Source organism: Herpailurus yagouaroundi, unplaced genomic scaffold, assembly GCF_014898765.1.
Source record: "Herpailurus yagouaroundi ecotype Mexico unplaced genomic scaffold, PumYag 77, whole genome shotgun sequence".
Taxonomy (NCBI): domain Eukaryota; kingdom Metazoa; phylum Chordata; class Mammalia; order Carnivora; family Felidae; genus Herpailurus; species Herpailurus yagouaroundi.
In genome coordinates this window covers 21,657,415-21,671,816 of record NW_024412388.1, presented here as the reverse complement: position 1 = coordinate 21,671,816, position 14,402 = coordinate 21,657,415, and the positions used below count along the sequence as shown (strand labels likewise).

The 14,402-nt window shown below is 41.4% G+C and overlaps 1 protein-coding gene across 3 annotated transcripts in view; it reads right to left on the bottom strand.

Moving 5' to 3' along the window:
- The window catches only part of YTHDF2 (YTH N6-methyladenosine RNA binding protein F2), a 33,746-nt gene extending 21,370 nt beyond the window's left edge, over window positions 1–12,376 (bottom strand). Inside the window, exons 1-4 of one of the 3 annotated variants that reach the window (XM_040466913.1) lie at window positions 12,054–12,376; window positions 11,522–11,546; window positions 10,837–10,907; window positions 6,262–7,848 (exon numbers count right to left, since the gene is read on the bottom strand). In XM_040466913.1, coding sequence (XP_040322847.1) covers window positions 6,262–7,848; window positions 10,837–10,907; window positions 11,522–11,546; window positions 12,054–12,080 — 1,710 coding nt within the window. In that variant the 5' untranslated portion in view covers window positions 12,081–12,376. Of the gene's footprint in view, window positions 1–6,261; window positions 7,849–9,247; window positions 9,438–10,827; window positions 10,908–11,521; window positions 11,547–12,053 lie in introns of those variants that run through there. The other 2 variants (XM_040466904.1, XM_040466919.1) reach the window with 2 other exon arrangements.
- Between the last annotated feature and the right edge of the window lie 2,026 nt (window positions 12,377–14,402).

The following is a 14,402-nucleotide window of genomic DNA, read 5'->3' as shown; positions in this document are numbered from 1 at the left end:
GTGTGTGAGGCCGGATTAGGATTCTCTCACTCCCTTTCTCTCTGCTCCTCCCCAGCACATACACACTCTCTCTCAAAAAAGTAAAAATAAACTTAAAATTCAAAAAAAAAAAAAAAAGGGCTTTAGTATGTTTTAGGGGCACCTGGGTGGCTCTGTCGGTTAAGTGTCCCACTCTTGATTTCGGTTCATGGTGGTGAGATCGAGCCCCATGTTTCCATTCTGGGCGTGGAGCCTCTTTAAGATTCCCTCTCCCTCTCTGACTGCCCCTCCCCCTCACACACACATATGAACACTCTAAAAAAAACCCAAAAACTTAAAAAAAAAAAAAAGTCCTGGAGTGCCTGGGCGGTTCAATCGATTAAGTGTCTGCGTTAGGCTCAAGTCATCTCACCGTGGTTCATGGGTTTAAGCCCCTCATCAGGCTCTGCTGACAGTGCAGAGCATGCTTCTGATGCTGCCTCCCTCTTTCTCTCTGCCCCTCCCTCACTCTCTCTAAAAAACAAACATTAGGGGCGCCTGGATAGGTCAGTAAGTTAAGTGTCAAACCTCAGCTCAGGTCATGATCTCGTGGTTCATGAGTTCTCGCCCTGCGCTGGGCTCTGTGCTAACAGCTCAGAGCCTGGAGCCTGCTTCAGATTCTGTCTCCCCCTCTCTCCCTGCCCCTCCCCTGCTCGTGCGGTCTCTCTCTCTCTCTCTCTCTCTCTCTCAAAATTAAACATAAAAAAAATAAACATTAAAAAAAGTTTATAAAAAATAAACCTTTAGTATTGTTTTAGATAACTTTTTCATTAATACTAATACAGTAACTATATTAAAAGACAACCACCCACATACCTTATCTGTGCTAAGATTTACTGGAAATCTGCCAATCTTTTCTGTCATTCATGTCCTTCTAGCCTTAAGACCTTTATTCTTTTTATAAGTAATAAGTTATTTAGGTCAAAAATTATAGAACAGAAATAACCTTCCTGAAAAGACCTGTTTAGGAGCATCAATTCCTCTCCGTGAATTTCACACGTTATCTTGGGCTGGCTAACCTTACCCTGGGTTTATCTGGTTAGACTATTCCACATATAAACTTTCTTTACAATGTATCTAATTAAAGTTCTTTTGGTCTCTTCTTGAAACCCTCTTGTGACTAAGAACTCCATTTTTAGAAAGTTCTCCCTTTTATTTACAAAACTCTTCCTATAACCTCTATCCATTGGTTCTGGTGCTGTTTTCTGGCTTGGAGAATAAACCTACAAAGTTGTTGTGGGATTTTGTTTGTCTGTTTGTTTGTTTGTTTGTTTAAGTAAGCAACATAAGGCTTGAACTCATGACCCTGAGATGAGGAGTCACATGCTCTACCAACTGAGCCAGGCACCCCTAAACCTACTGGTCTTAAAAGTATTTGATTACACTTATCATATTCCCCTTCCAAATCATCTCTTCTAAGCACACTAAGGCATCTGATGAGAAATACGATAATGTGTATGAAACACATCACTGGAAAAAGTAAGCTGCTAGTATTTAGTAATGGCATCTATTACCATATACTCGTTCACCTTTACTTCTACAAGCTCCCCATTGCCTTCCATGCAAAGCTAACATCAAGGAGAGCATGGGCTGGTATATGGAATTGTTGCATCACTATGCTGTACACCTGAAACTAATACAACACTGTACATGAACTGGAATTAAAATAAAAACTTAAGAAAAAAGTAACATCAATGAGTTTCTGATTGAAATTAGGTCTTATTCTTTCTTTTAAACTCTAGAATTTAAGCCAACTTTGTACCTGACTCAGTAAGTCCCTTCTATATCAAACTAACTGCATAAACATTTCATTCAACTTCCTTTTCCTCATCTCCAACAAACTTCCACTGTAGGGAAACCCACTCCACAAATACCAATTAAACTAGCTCTTGGACTGTACAGGACTTCTTGTTCCAAGTTATTATCTATACAGTGTCACAGACGTGAGCTGTCCTGAATCTGTGTTCATTCTTCCCCAAACATCTCTGGCAACCTTCTATACATCTTTGAAGGCTCAGCTCAAAAGTCACCTCTTCCAGGATTCTTCTGGGACCAATCCACCTATATACCCCAGGCTGGGTTAGACAATCGTCAAGCTTCCAAATTGGCATTCTGCACATATCTTGAGAAAAATACTGTTTTGTACAGTTACCTGTCATGAGTATAAGGCTCCCTGACAACACACTCCTGCTTTCTCAGTAATATCTAGCACAGAGTAAAAAATTGTTCAAAGAAAAGGCAAATAGCTTCATCTCAATTCTTAAGCAGCATAATGAATCTTAAATATATCCAAACACATTCCAAGTCACTATTTTTAGGTCTTCTGCTTGAAAATAGGAATAACTCTAGAGGTATTTAAGAAATCCTGCTATTTTTATTTAATAACAATGAAATTTTTAAAGATACGTACCTTGAGCCATTGTCACTATAATCATATCTTCTCTAGATCTATTTCTCTCCCATTAGCTTTCCAATTATTCAGAAAAATCATTTACCCAAGTGCCTGATTAAATCTAACACGAGGCCAGGCTTTAAAACTTTTTTTTTTTTTTTAAGTTTATTTATTTTGAGACAAAACGAAGACAGAGAATCCCAAGCAGGCTCCGTGCTATCAGCACAGAGCTTGATACTGGGCTTGAACTCAAGAACTGTAAGATTATGACCTGAGCTGAAGTCAAGAGTCAGACGCTTAACAGACTGAGCCACCTAGGCACCCCAGGGGCTAGGCTTTAAGAAAATTATGCAGTCCTTGTTCCCATCTACTCTTCCTACTTTTACCTACAGTTGAAAGACTAAACGTACAAGACAAATATTAAACTATTATGAAGCTTATAAAAAAACATTATCACTTATGCAAGGAGTAACTCTCCCTTTATGCAGACTATTCTAAAGTTGAAATAAAGAAGTTAACTCACTGTTGTCTTCTTTTGACAGTGATTCTTTCAAAATTTTCAAAAAGAAAAAGCCCCATACGGCAATATACAGCACAGCCAAGACCTTCAAAGAGCATACACCCTTTGACCCAACAATAACACTAAAGGACAGGTGTAAATCAGTATTTATATCATGGATGTTCACTGCAGTGTTATTTCAGCTGGAAAAAAATATAAAGACGCTGACAAATCTAACAATTAAGGATTGGAAAATTATAATACACCTATGATAGAATATTATGAAGCCATCAAAAGTGATGTCACAGAAGAATATTAAACAATTAAGGAAAAGTTCTAAATAACTGCAGAAAGCAGGTTACAAAATAGTATCTGAAGTATACAAAATAAACAACACATGGAAAAGGTCACTAAAAGCTGCTCAAGTTTCAAGCCATAGATCCAGTGCTTGAAGTTTCTATGATACTACTGAAGTAGATCATGGAACAGAACAAGTCAGTAATACTAGGCAAAAATGGCTATAGTTCTGCTTCAGTGTGTTCTGCCAAGATACATGCCCAATCATGGAACTTTAGAATAGCTGTGACATCATCTTCAGGATGAAGCTTAAGTATTTCTCTACTTATTGAGTTACCATGCCCATCTGGCACAATTTTTTGCAATCTTGTAAATAACACAAAGGTGCACAAACACCCTAACTAAAGGAGTCTACTGTCTCAATGAGCTATCAGTTTCACTCTCATGAAACTTGTTTTGTATTGGAAGCCTAATAAAGACTGGCTTTAGAGTCAGTTATGTAAGGATGTTAAGGATAACAGCGGGCAAGAGAAGGCAATACTGACTGAAATGGTAACTGGGTTTAGAAGCAATCATAAGGACCTTCCTGAAACCCCAGCAATCTCTTCTCACAAAAAGTAAACTAAAAAGTAATCTCACGCAAGTATAATCGAAGCTTTTTTTTGTTTGTTTTTACTTTTGGTGGTTTGTTCACTAACCTGAGAACAATTAGTATACTCATTCATCAAAAGTCTTTATGGAATAGCTTTAAGACTGATCCATTAATCGGCTAAACAAAGACGCTAAACCTTGATTATTATTACTCACTGTGAAAACATCCCAACACTGGTCAATTCCAATTTGTGAATCTTACACCTCCTTATGAAGTTCAATTATTATTCACTGAACCACTCAAGTGAATTTAATACAAATACAAACCTGATTGAAAGGTTACATAAATTAACAGCCCTTAAACTTGCTACTTCATTTTTATTTTTTTTAATGTTTAAGAAAGAAAAAGCATGCGCAAGCAAGGAGAGGGGCAAAGAGAGGGAGAGAGAGAATGCCAAGCAGGCTCCACACGATCAGTGCAGAGCCTGACCTGGGGCTCAATACCACCCCACAAACCTCAAGATCATGACTTGAGTCAGATGCTCAACTGACTGGGGTCACACAGGCACCCCTGCTACTTCATTTTTAAACCCAAGCTTCTCCACTAGTTCTAACACCTACAGGTTGATCTTATTATCTATGCTGTACATTCCTGAAAACATTGAAATCTTTGCTTTCCTACTTTTTAAAATATTTTTTTTTGAGAGAGAGCATACACATGAGTGGGGGGGGGCAGAGAGCAAGGGGGACAGAGGATCTGAAGCGGACTCTCTGCTGACAGTGGAGAGCCTGATGTGGGGCTCTCTCACAAACCGTGAGATATCCTGACCTGAAGTTGGACACTTAACCGACTGAGCCACATAGGTGCCCCTGCCTTCCTATTTTTAATCGCAAGATGTAGACAGAACATGCAGATATATGCAAGCAGATTTATAATACGGGATTGATATTATGCATGTTTTGAGTGGTTAAACTAAGCACCTGAATGGCCCTCACATACAATAATCTGCTGTGTCAATACATGATGCTTAAAAGGCCTTCCCTTCCTTGTTCCTCTAGATTCAGAAGTCAGTTAAAACATCTTTTGAGCCTTTCACATGTCTAGCAAAACTAATCAGTAAACTATCTTTCTACAAGATGAGGGCAGGTTTTAAGTTACACTGTTAAAGTTTGGGGAAGGGAAGAGAATTTAAAGGACAAAAAAAGGAGTGGGTTTTTTTCTGACAGGCAACTTTTCAGTAGTGTGGCTCTGTATCCCCAATACTTTTAGCATCACTGACAAGCAGATCTCCATTTTTTATTCAACTGCACACACTAGAATGGCAACCATCCTACTTCAGTTGAACAACCATGCCCCTGATTCTTAGGTGTTATGGAGAAGGAGAATCTAACCAAAGAGCCATCCTCCCAGTGCTCAAAAGTTTTTACAAAGATATAACAAGTACCTCAGATCCTAGATCAAATATATAAAATCCCTAGGAATTCATCACAAACATAAAAAAATATATTTACATAAGTTTATTAGGTTTTATTTTACATTTGAACCTGACCACTTAGAATTCTCCCAATCATTAATAATCTTTAAAAAGAAACTTCTCTTTACCCACAATAATCTTTTCACCTACTTCCAACATTTAAATATGTCTAAATCCTAGACAACGTATGCTCTGCCCCAACCAGTACTTTATCATTCTCTACCATCTTAAAGTTTACATTCACTCAAAACACACAGACCAAGCATTACCAACACTTTCCAGTAAATTCCAACATTTTAGTTTGGACCTATTCTCCATGATTCTGCCCAAGACTCACTTGTTACAGAGAAACAAGAGATTACTCCTCAGGAATACAGGAGAATTTTAAGAGCAGAAGACCAGCTTTTTCTAATCATGTTTTCAAAGTTTTATATAATAAATATTACTTTTCCAATGGGAAAAAGGTTTGGGAAAAAACAATTAAGTAGAACACTAAGGATAGGAATAAGGAAGAAAGTTCTGAAAAATACACTAATACTGCCAATTGTCAAAGGCAAGCAGAAAGTGATGTCAGGGCTGGTGACACACTAACTCTGATTTAACACTGTACCCAAGTTAGGCCAAAAGTTAATTACAACATAACTTTTACCTTTTCTCTGCCATATTACAGCCTCAATCTTTTCCTACTTTCATTTCCATGGTTCTATCACTTCAATTATGCTCTCTGCATTTCTTTTGGCCTTATTCACTTCTTTTGCATCATTTAAATTCAGTTTCTCTACAGTTTCTGTTTTCCGTCAATTTAAGCCCACATTTCTATACACTAAGTCAAACAGTAACACCAATTATACTTCCACAAAGGCTTGAATTGTTAAGTGATACGCTTGTTACTTACAGAGCTTTTATTAACCATTCAGTATAATAACTCTCCTGTTCCCTCTCGTACATTTTTCCTTCTCTAAAAGTCTTAATAATGGTAAACCGGTTACCTTTTTAACACTTTCTTCTTCCTCTTGGCGTTTCTCATAGTGTGAGAAGTCATCAAAAATCGAAGTGGTGTGCTTGTAGCTGGCTATGATTTTCAACACCTGCTTAGCCTTTTCCAGAGGCACTTCCTGAGTGTCCCTGGAGTTGGTCACTGGTTTATTCTCGTTGTTCTCTAGGCGAATGTGTCGCAGTTGGCTATTGGGAACGTCCTTCACAAAAATCCACCTGACGTCAAAACGACCCTTCCATTTGTCCTGGGACCACACACCTGCACATGTGTTGTAGTCCACAGCAGATTTCATTTCTGCAACGCCACAGAAGTGTCCACTGCCGTTGACACTGAAAAGTAAGTAAACGGGGCCTTTCCCGTTCATGGAGCGATAAGCAGCATCCAGTCTCTTGTTACCGTGCTCTGTGCTGCACCAGATATTATACTTAATGGAACGGTGGATATCGTCCTCAGAGTAGCTCTTAATGATGAAAACCCGGCCATGTTTCAGATTCCAGTCAAAATCCTTGGGGTTATAGTTATTAATAGACCGCAGCTTCTCCAACACTGGGTGAGGTTCTGAAGGAGTAGATCCAGATCCGGCCTGAGACGGTCCTACTCCATTACCATCCACCCCATTATGACCGAACCCACTGCCACGGTTCCGAGGTGCTACCCAGCGGGTTGGCTGAGTTGCTTGTTGCTGGACTGAGAGCTGGGCAGGCTGAGGTGGAGGTGGGGGCAATGGCTGTGTCTGTTGCCCAACTGATGCCTGAGCCACTGGTGGGCTATTGTTAGCCTGCTGACCTACAGGCTGGGGAGACCCCTGGGTTGGCTGTTGACCTAAATTCTGAACCAAAGCCTGTGAGGGGGCTTTTGCCACAGGACCCTTGTTATCCCAAGTTCCAATATCCATGTTATGCTTTATTGGGGGTGGTGGAAGACTTGACCCTGCAATGCCATTCTTGGTCTTCAACTTAGGCTGCTGTTTCGCAGGCTTGCTAGCAATATCAGCCCAAGACGCTGGTTTTGGAGGAGCAATAGTAGCTGGAGGCAAACTATTGGAAGCCACGATGTTACCAGTAATGGACCCACTACCAACTGCAGAGCCTACAACTTTTGGAACATTGCTTGCAACTTCTGTGCTACCCAACTTCAGCGCTGCCATCCCTTGGTCTATAGTATTCATGCCAGGAGCCTTATTGAGGGTCTCACTGGCAAAAGCTGACTGTCCATCAATCATGGCTCCACCTAAGGAGCTAGGTGCATAAGCATAATTGCTACTATATCCAGAGCTTTGAGTAGACTGTCCCTGAGAACTGTTATTTCCCCAAGCTGAGAAGTCAATCCCACTGGGAAAGAAATTAAAACCATGTTGACCAAGAAATGGAGTGCTACCTAGGGCTCCTGGTTGTCCAAACATTGCATCTGGTAGGAAGTGAGGCTCTCCGTTGCTCAGCTGTCCATAAGAAGTTAGATAGGGCATGGCTGTATCACCCCCAGTAGACCAAGCAGCTTCACCCAATGAATAGGAGAAGCCAATGGAGGGACTGTAGTAACTGGGTAAGTAGGAATCTGACATGGCAGTATATGCATTATTCTGTGGAAGGAAAAAAACAAAACAAACAGGCAAATCACAACTAAACACAAAAATTAATAAAACAACAATCAAGACATTTCCTCTCCCAATTATTCATACAACTCAAATTCAACTAAAAAAGCAAATGACCACCTCAGGTGGTCTCTTCCCACAAACTTGCTGGAATTTTTACACTGTAAGAGATTTTGGTTTAACAAGTGAAATGTTTAAACACTTCAAGTTAAAGTGACATACAGTGATGTGGACCTTAACTTAAGCACTATCATTCAGTGAAGGGAAAACCCAGCATCTCATCAACAGTATTAATGACAGTATTAATAACAGTTCTACAGAACTGTTGAGATGATGCTTCTACTAAAAACCGTTATCTCTGGATTTCAGGAGTGGGAATTTTGACACATCAGGAGTGTTCCTAAGAGTTTTCTATCAAAACCATACAATAGATAAAACAACACAAAAAGAACTGGAAATTACAGGTTCTATCCAAAAATCTGTGTTGCCATTCCTCAACCATAATCCAAGGTTCATTACACCTAGTTTACATTGCCAGCCTCTTGGCAAACCATTTGGGAACATCAACAAATGCCACTATTTAATTATAACCTGGAAAGGAAATGTACAATGAATTCCAGAGTTTAAAACTAGAAAAACCTTGCTACCTGTTGTACTTCACCTATAAAATTATTGGCTGTAAGCTCAAATGCACACCTAACTTTTCCATTAAAAACAGAATTCCAAAAACATGGTAAAGTTCGACTCTTTAAAAAAAAGAATTATCCTAAAGAATTTCCCAGAAATATGAACTTATATTCAACTAGTCTCCACACTGGAAGACAGATTACACTGTAAAAACATCATTCTTGATCTTACTTTAGTTTATGAACAGTATCTTAACTTTTCTATAAATGCTAGAATTCACAGACTAGTCCTGTGAGAAGCTGGAGATACAAAAAATTGTTCTCTGTAAATATAGATACAGCTCAATTCAAAATAGAGTACTTTACCCTAACATGAAAATAACTCTAGTACAAGAGTACACTTATCTTGATGAGCACAGAGAAATTTATAAAACTGTCGAACCACTGTATTATATACCTGATACTAATAGAACACTGTATGTTAACTACACTAGAATTAAAATAATAGCTCTGGTACATAAGAATCCATTAACTAGTGAATAGAGAATTTTACTCTCAAGAGACTTGGATGACCATAACTATGTTAGGCCTTAAGTTTCTATTCCCAAAGCCAAAAGTACTTCTCCTAGCCAAACGTATCTCTTTAAAATTAAATGTTTCGACTAATGCAGCCTGATAAAATGGTGCTTTTCTCTGCCAAAATTTTCCTTTAAAAAAAAAAAAAAAAAAAAGGAAAGGAAGCTAAGCCTTTTCACACATACCCTCAAGTTTAAGAGAAGTCTATTTTTCTCGAAGACAGTATTAAAATTTAACAGACTCAAATCCATTATGAGTAAGAAATTCAGTCTATAACCAATGGATTAAGCCTGAAGGATTATTCCAACATTAAGGCGATGAATAATGGTTAAAAAGCAGATGAATTACTCTTGACGATTAACTACAAAGGACAAAGATTCTCAGGTTATCCATCTATTTAACTATGATTTCTATTCCCCTCCCCCCCAAAATTGTTTTAAGACATTTAAGCTTTAGCTTACTTGAGAAATAAAAAGCATGCACTTAATATCACAGGTTATGCCATTATATAGCTGAATGCCTACACCTGAACTGGCAGGTTCCCACATGTCCCTGAGCTCAAAAATCTGAACTACACATTATTTCACAAGAGCTACCTAGAATTATGTTTCCAAATGCTCCCACTCTCCCTGTTATAATGATTATGTAAGGAAAACTACTTCAATAGCAGGAATTTATTAATAGTTCATTCCTCTACTTCCTTTCCCATTTTTCCTGATTAACTGGTCGATTTCTGAAAACTTTTCCCAATCCCTTGCGTAAGTGGTTTCTACACTCTCAATGCAGAAAATTTTACATAAGAGATCTATAAGTTTTATGTAAGAATTAGGCCCAAATACGGGCATGCACCAATATTTCAAGTTACTCAAGACTTGTATCTATCGTACAGCATCTGTTAAATGCCCCATAAGCTTTTTCATCTTTTAGGGTATTTTAGATGGGTTACTGTCAGTTTTCCTTTTGGCTTATTAATCTGTGGATTTATAGACATTAGCTACAACCCAAAATACTAATTTAAAAGAACTGACAAATCAAAGCAGTTTCTATATGCACAAGTCTTGTCAATGTATGAACTTACATGGAGCTAGAAGACATAAAAACAGATTACATCTAAAACATCATAAACAGATAACATGTCAAAAACCTTAATCATTCTCGATCTTCATTTGTGTGTGCCGAAGTGTTTTATCTTCCTTTAACTCCATTTTAGAAATCCTATAGCTCCCATAAGCGAGAAACCAGCGGTGTACAAAGTTGATCTCTACAGATACATTTCAAATTGAAAAACGAATACCTAAGTCTAAAAGTTAGGATAATCTAAGAACCCACTAACTAGTGACCAGATGAAAGGGAAGAGACCAGTTCTGCAGCACTGAATAAAGTTCAGGTGATTTTACATTAGTTTTTCCCATCACATATGAATCCAGTTTTCCTAAAAGAAAAAGGTTTTGGGGGTAAAAAGTCAGAATATTTAAACTGGAAAGTATTCTTCAGTTTTCGACTGTTACATTTTTGGTAAGGAGAACTACTAACAGTGCTGTCAGTATACCGTGAAGTGTTATCAGTCAGTCTCATCTCACAATGTTTGCTCGCAACAGAAATGAGAATCTTAACACTGTCTGCAACATTTGTAATAACTCTTCTTACAACACATTGAGTGGTATTAAGAAAGCCAACCCCTGAAAATCATATTTACTGATAGGGCAGAGAAAGAATATGGTTTACTACACCCTTTGATCAGGCATGTAAATGGTTAACTACTCACGGGCCTTGCCTGTGGACTCAAGTAAGGTTCAAAATCATCATCATTTAATCCATCCTTTTGATGTACAGATCCATTTTGTACTAAAGGGAAAAAAATTCAAATAAATTACAGAAATGTCTTAGTCGTACCACCTACCTCCCAAATTAGTCAAATATATTCTAACCAGAGAAAAACCTTACTAAACAGAGCAAGTAAGTGTGAATTTCAAACGGATAAAGACGAGAGTGACTGCTGAGCAGCAATAATCAATGAAAATGTCTCCCTCCACCCAGAGCAAGTTGATCTAAAAAGGTCATTTTATTGGCTCCTCTAGATTTCAATTCCCTCCCGCTTCCCCTCCCCCACCACATGTGAGTACTTCCAGAGTGTGATCCACGAGGATGAAAAACAAAGGCCTTCTAAGACCTACAGGAAACTAAGGACCTGGGACATTTCAAAACCGAATCCACCCCCACCCTTAATGAATTACTCCTTGTTCACTGAGAAGCTGTTCGCCAGCTGCAAGAACACACCGAAAGGGTCAAATACTTAAGTGTGAGGCACCTGCGAACTAAGCGGCTGCCGAAAGGTCCTCTCCCTGAGGCGCCTCCCGGAGACCCCGCCCCCACTGCTCCGCGGCCCCCCCCCCACCCCCTACCCCCCCCCCCCCCACCCCCACCCCCCAGCCCAGGGCTACCGGCAGAGCTGGGCTCACCTTTGTTTCCTTGACCTTTTGGTCTCTGCGGGCGAAGGAAACGTCGCCGAGCAGCAAGTCGTCCGAGGAAGAAATGGAAAAGAAAAGACAAATTAAAGCCGGGCCCGAGAAGGGAATAAAGGAGCAGGCCTGAGGGGAGGCGTCAAGAATGGTGGTGAGGGGGAGGCTGAAAATGGGAGGCGGGGAAAAGCGCAGGCCGGCGGGGCCCGCTGAGAGAAAGCGGGGGACGCGCCAGAAACAACGCGAGCAGACTAGGGCTTCAAGGAAGGGGAAGGAAACAAGGAAGAAAAGAGGCCTGCTGAGAAGAGGGAAGGCGGCGCGGCCGGTGGGCTCCGAGGCCCAGGGAGAAGCGGGAGAAGCGGGGAGTACGGGCTGAGGGCGAGGCGCTGGGTGCGGCCGGCCTGAGAGGCCCGAAACCCGGCCCGCGGGAGGCGCCGCCTCTGCTCGGCCCGACCGGGGGCGGCGGGCCCGGGCCTAGTCGGACTACCTCTCGCCTCACACAATGGCCGAGGCATGCGGGCCGGGCCTGTACCTGCTCCAAGAGGCTGCTGGCCGACATGGCTCTCGGATCCTCACGGGTGGCGACAGCTGTGGACTCTCGTCAGGGCGGCGGCGGCGGCGGATGAGCCCTGGCGGCGGGAGCAGGCGGCGCGGCGGCGGCTTTTGTCCCTGACACTCGGGGGCCTCGGCGGACGCAGCGGAGACACAGCGCGCGGCTCGGGCTCCGGCTCCGACTCGGCGACGCTCTAGCCCGAGAACTCAACGCCCGTCTCTATGCCTTTACGCGCGCGCCCGCCCCTCGCAGCCGAAATAAGAGCGCCGAGCGGCGGAGGCGAACGGCGCGCGCGGCGCGACGCTGACTCTCACATTCACTCACCCACGCGGAAGGGGCCCGGCGCGAAGCACCCCGGGAAGGAAGAGGCGGGGGTGCCGCGCCCCCTGGTGGTCTGGAGGAGCGGAAGCGGCGAGTGCGGCCTCCCCGCCCCCACCGCCTCAGGATTGGGGCCTTGTAGGAAGGTGGGGGCGGCCAGGGTCGTGCCGCGAGGTTTTGACTGACACCTGGATAGAGTAGTTTTTAGCTTGAGAAAACCCACAAAAGCCTGTTTTCTCAAAAAGCGACCCCCGGAGCGCCAGAGACCTCAAAATAAACCAGCCTCCCAGCTGCAAATGGCACCCCACCCCCATGTGGGAGGGAACCCTGCGAGGGGTCACAGCCCCCAGGGAAACTTAATGGGGGCCCTGCCCAGAGAAAGACACGCCGCCACCACTACCACCAGGGACCTGATTATCCTCCTCTGTTGGACTTCAAAAAGAGTGCCCAAAGACTAAAACATCCACAAAAAAAATCTGGTCCCCTGCAAAGGATATTTGGCATTGCAGAGATCATCTACATTGCTAGATCATCTAGTTCTTTTTTAGGGAAGTCATTGGCCCGCCAGGATACTCTGTTAAAGAGTGGCTTTATTTTCAGGAAAAGCAGACCTCACTCATCTACACAAAATTTTCCATGTATGTTCAACAAGTCCAGAGAATCTATAAAACTATGGACTTCCAAGAGAGAATGTCCTTACTCTGGGAAAGGAGGGAGATTAATTCTAACTGAATACCTGCTGTAGGTTAGGTATTGTTGATAGGTTCTTTAAAACATTTAAAAGCTAGCAGCAGCTTCAAAATAGTTGTCAGTCTGTTTTACAACTGGAGAAACAGAGAGGTTAAGTAATGTGCCCAAGGTCACAAAGCTATTAAATAATCATGTGTATCTGACACTAAGAGAAACACAATAGTGTACTTCCACCCTCAAAAGAAATCCTGTTTTCAGGAATCCTAATCCAGAGGAGATCCAAAATATGGGCAAAGACATTTTTAATCAGCAGCAAACCTAATTCATGTAGGGATATTTGATCCTAGGGCACCCATCTCCTAATAGCTTTTGTTATTGCAAATAGTAGTAAACAGATAAATAATGCACTATTCCGTGTCAACTTGATACCATCCACTCTCTGGAAATAGGAGGCTTTGGTGGACTCAGTAGTAAAATAAATGATAACACAGCACCTTGGATTTTGCATTATAATTTTGCTCAAAGTGCTCAAAGCATTTTTTCTGCACATCATCACATTTATGGTTGGAATGAATAAGGCCAGGCATCAATATGTGATGGACTTCTGACAGAAACCATAAAATGTCAAGTCTCAGAGCATAGATCCCACCAAGGAAATAAGAGAAACCTAGTAATCCTTTTTTTTTTTTCTTTTTTAAGATAGTCAGCCAGTTAACCTCATAGCCCAGACTTTTGTATAAATTGTAAGCAGTTGCCTATACTTGAAAGCAGCACGATATGATCAATAGAGGATTGACCAAAAGTCACGTCCTGGGAAGGGGAGGCTTCACCACCAGATTTGCAATATTAGGTAAATTACTAGAACTTTCAGAGATTCCCTCATTTGATAAAGGGGATAATAACATCTACCTAACAGGTTTGTTGTGTGTGTTTAAAACACACACACACACACACACACACACAGAAGCAAATCTGGTACATTGAAGATTCCTTTCCTATAATCCGATTAAGGGATAATAGTGAAAATTCCCTCCTTCCAATGACTTTTGTGGTGCCTGAAATTTTTTTACAGTAGTTCTCCCTTATCTGAGGTTTCACTTTCCACGGTTTCAGTTACCCACGGTCCACTGTGGTCCAGACCAGATGATTCTTTTGACATGTGTCAGAAGATCAATAATAGGCTAATGCTAGGTCACAATGCCTACGTCTTTTACCTCACATCATCTCATCATGCAGGCATTTTATCATCTCACATCATCACAAGAAGCGTGAGTATATTGTAATAAGAATGGGGGGGGGAGGGAGGTGCTACTTATTTAT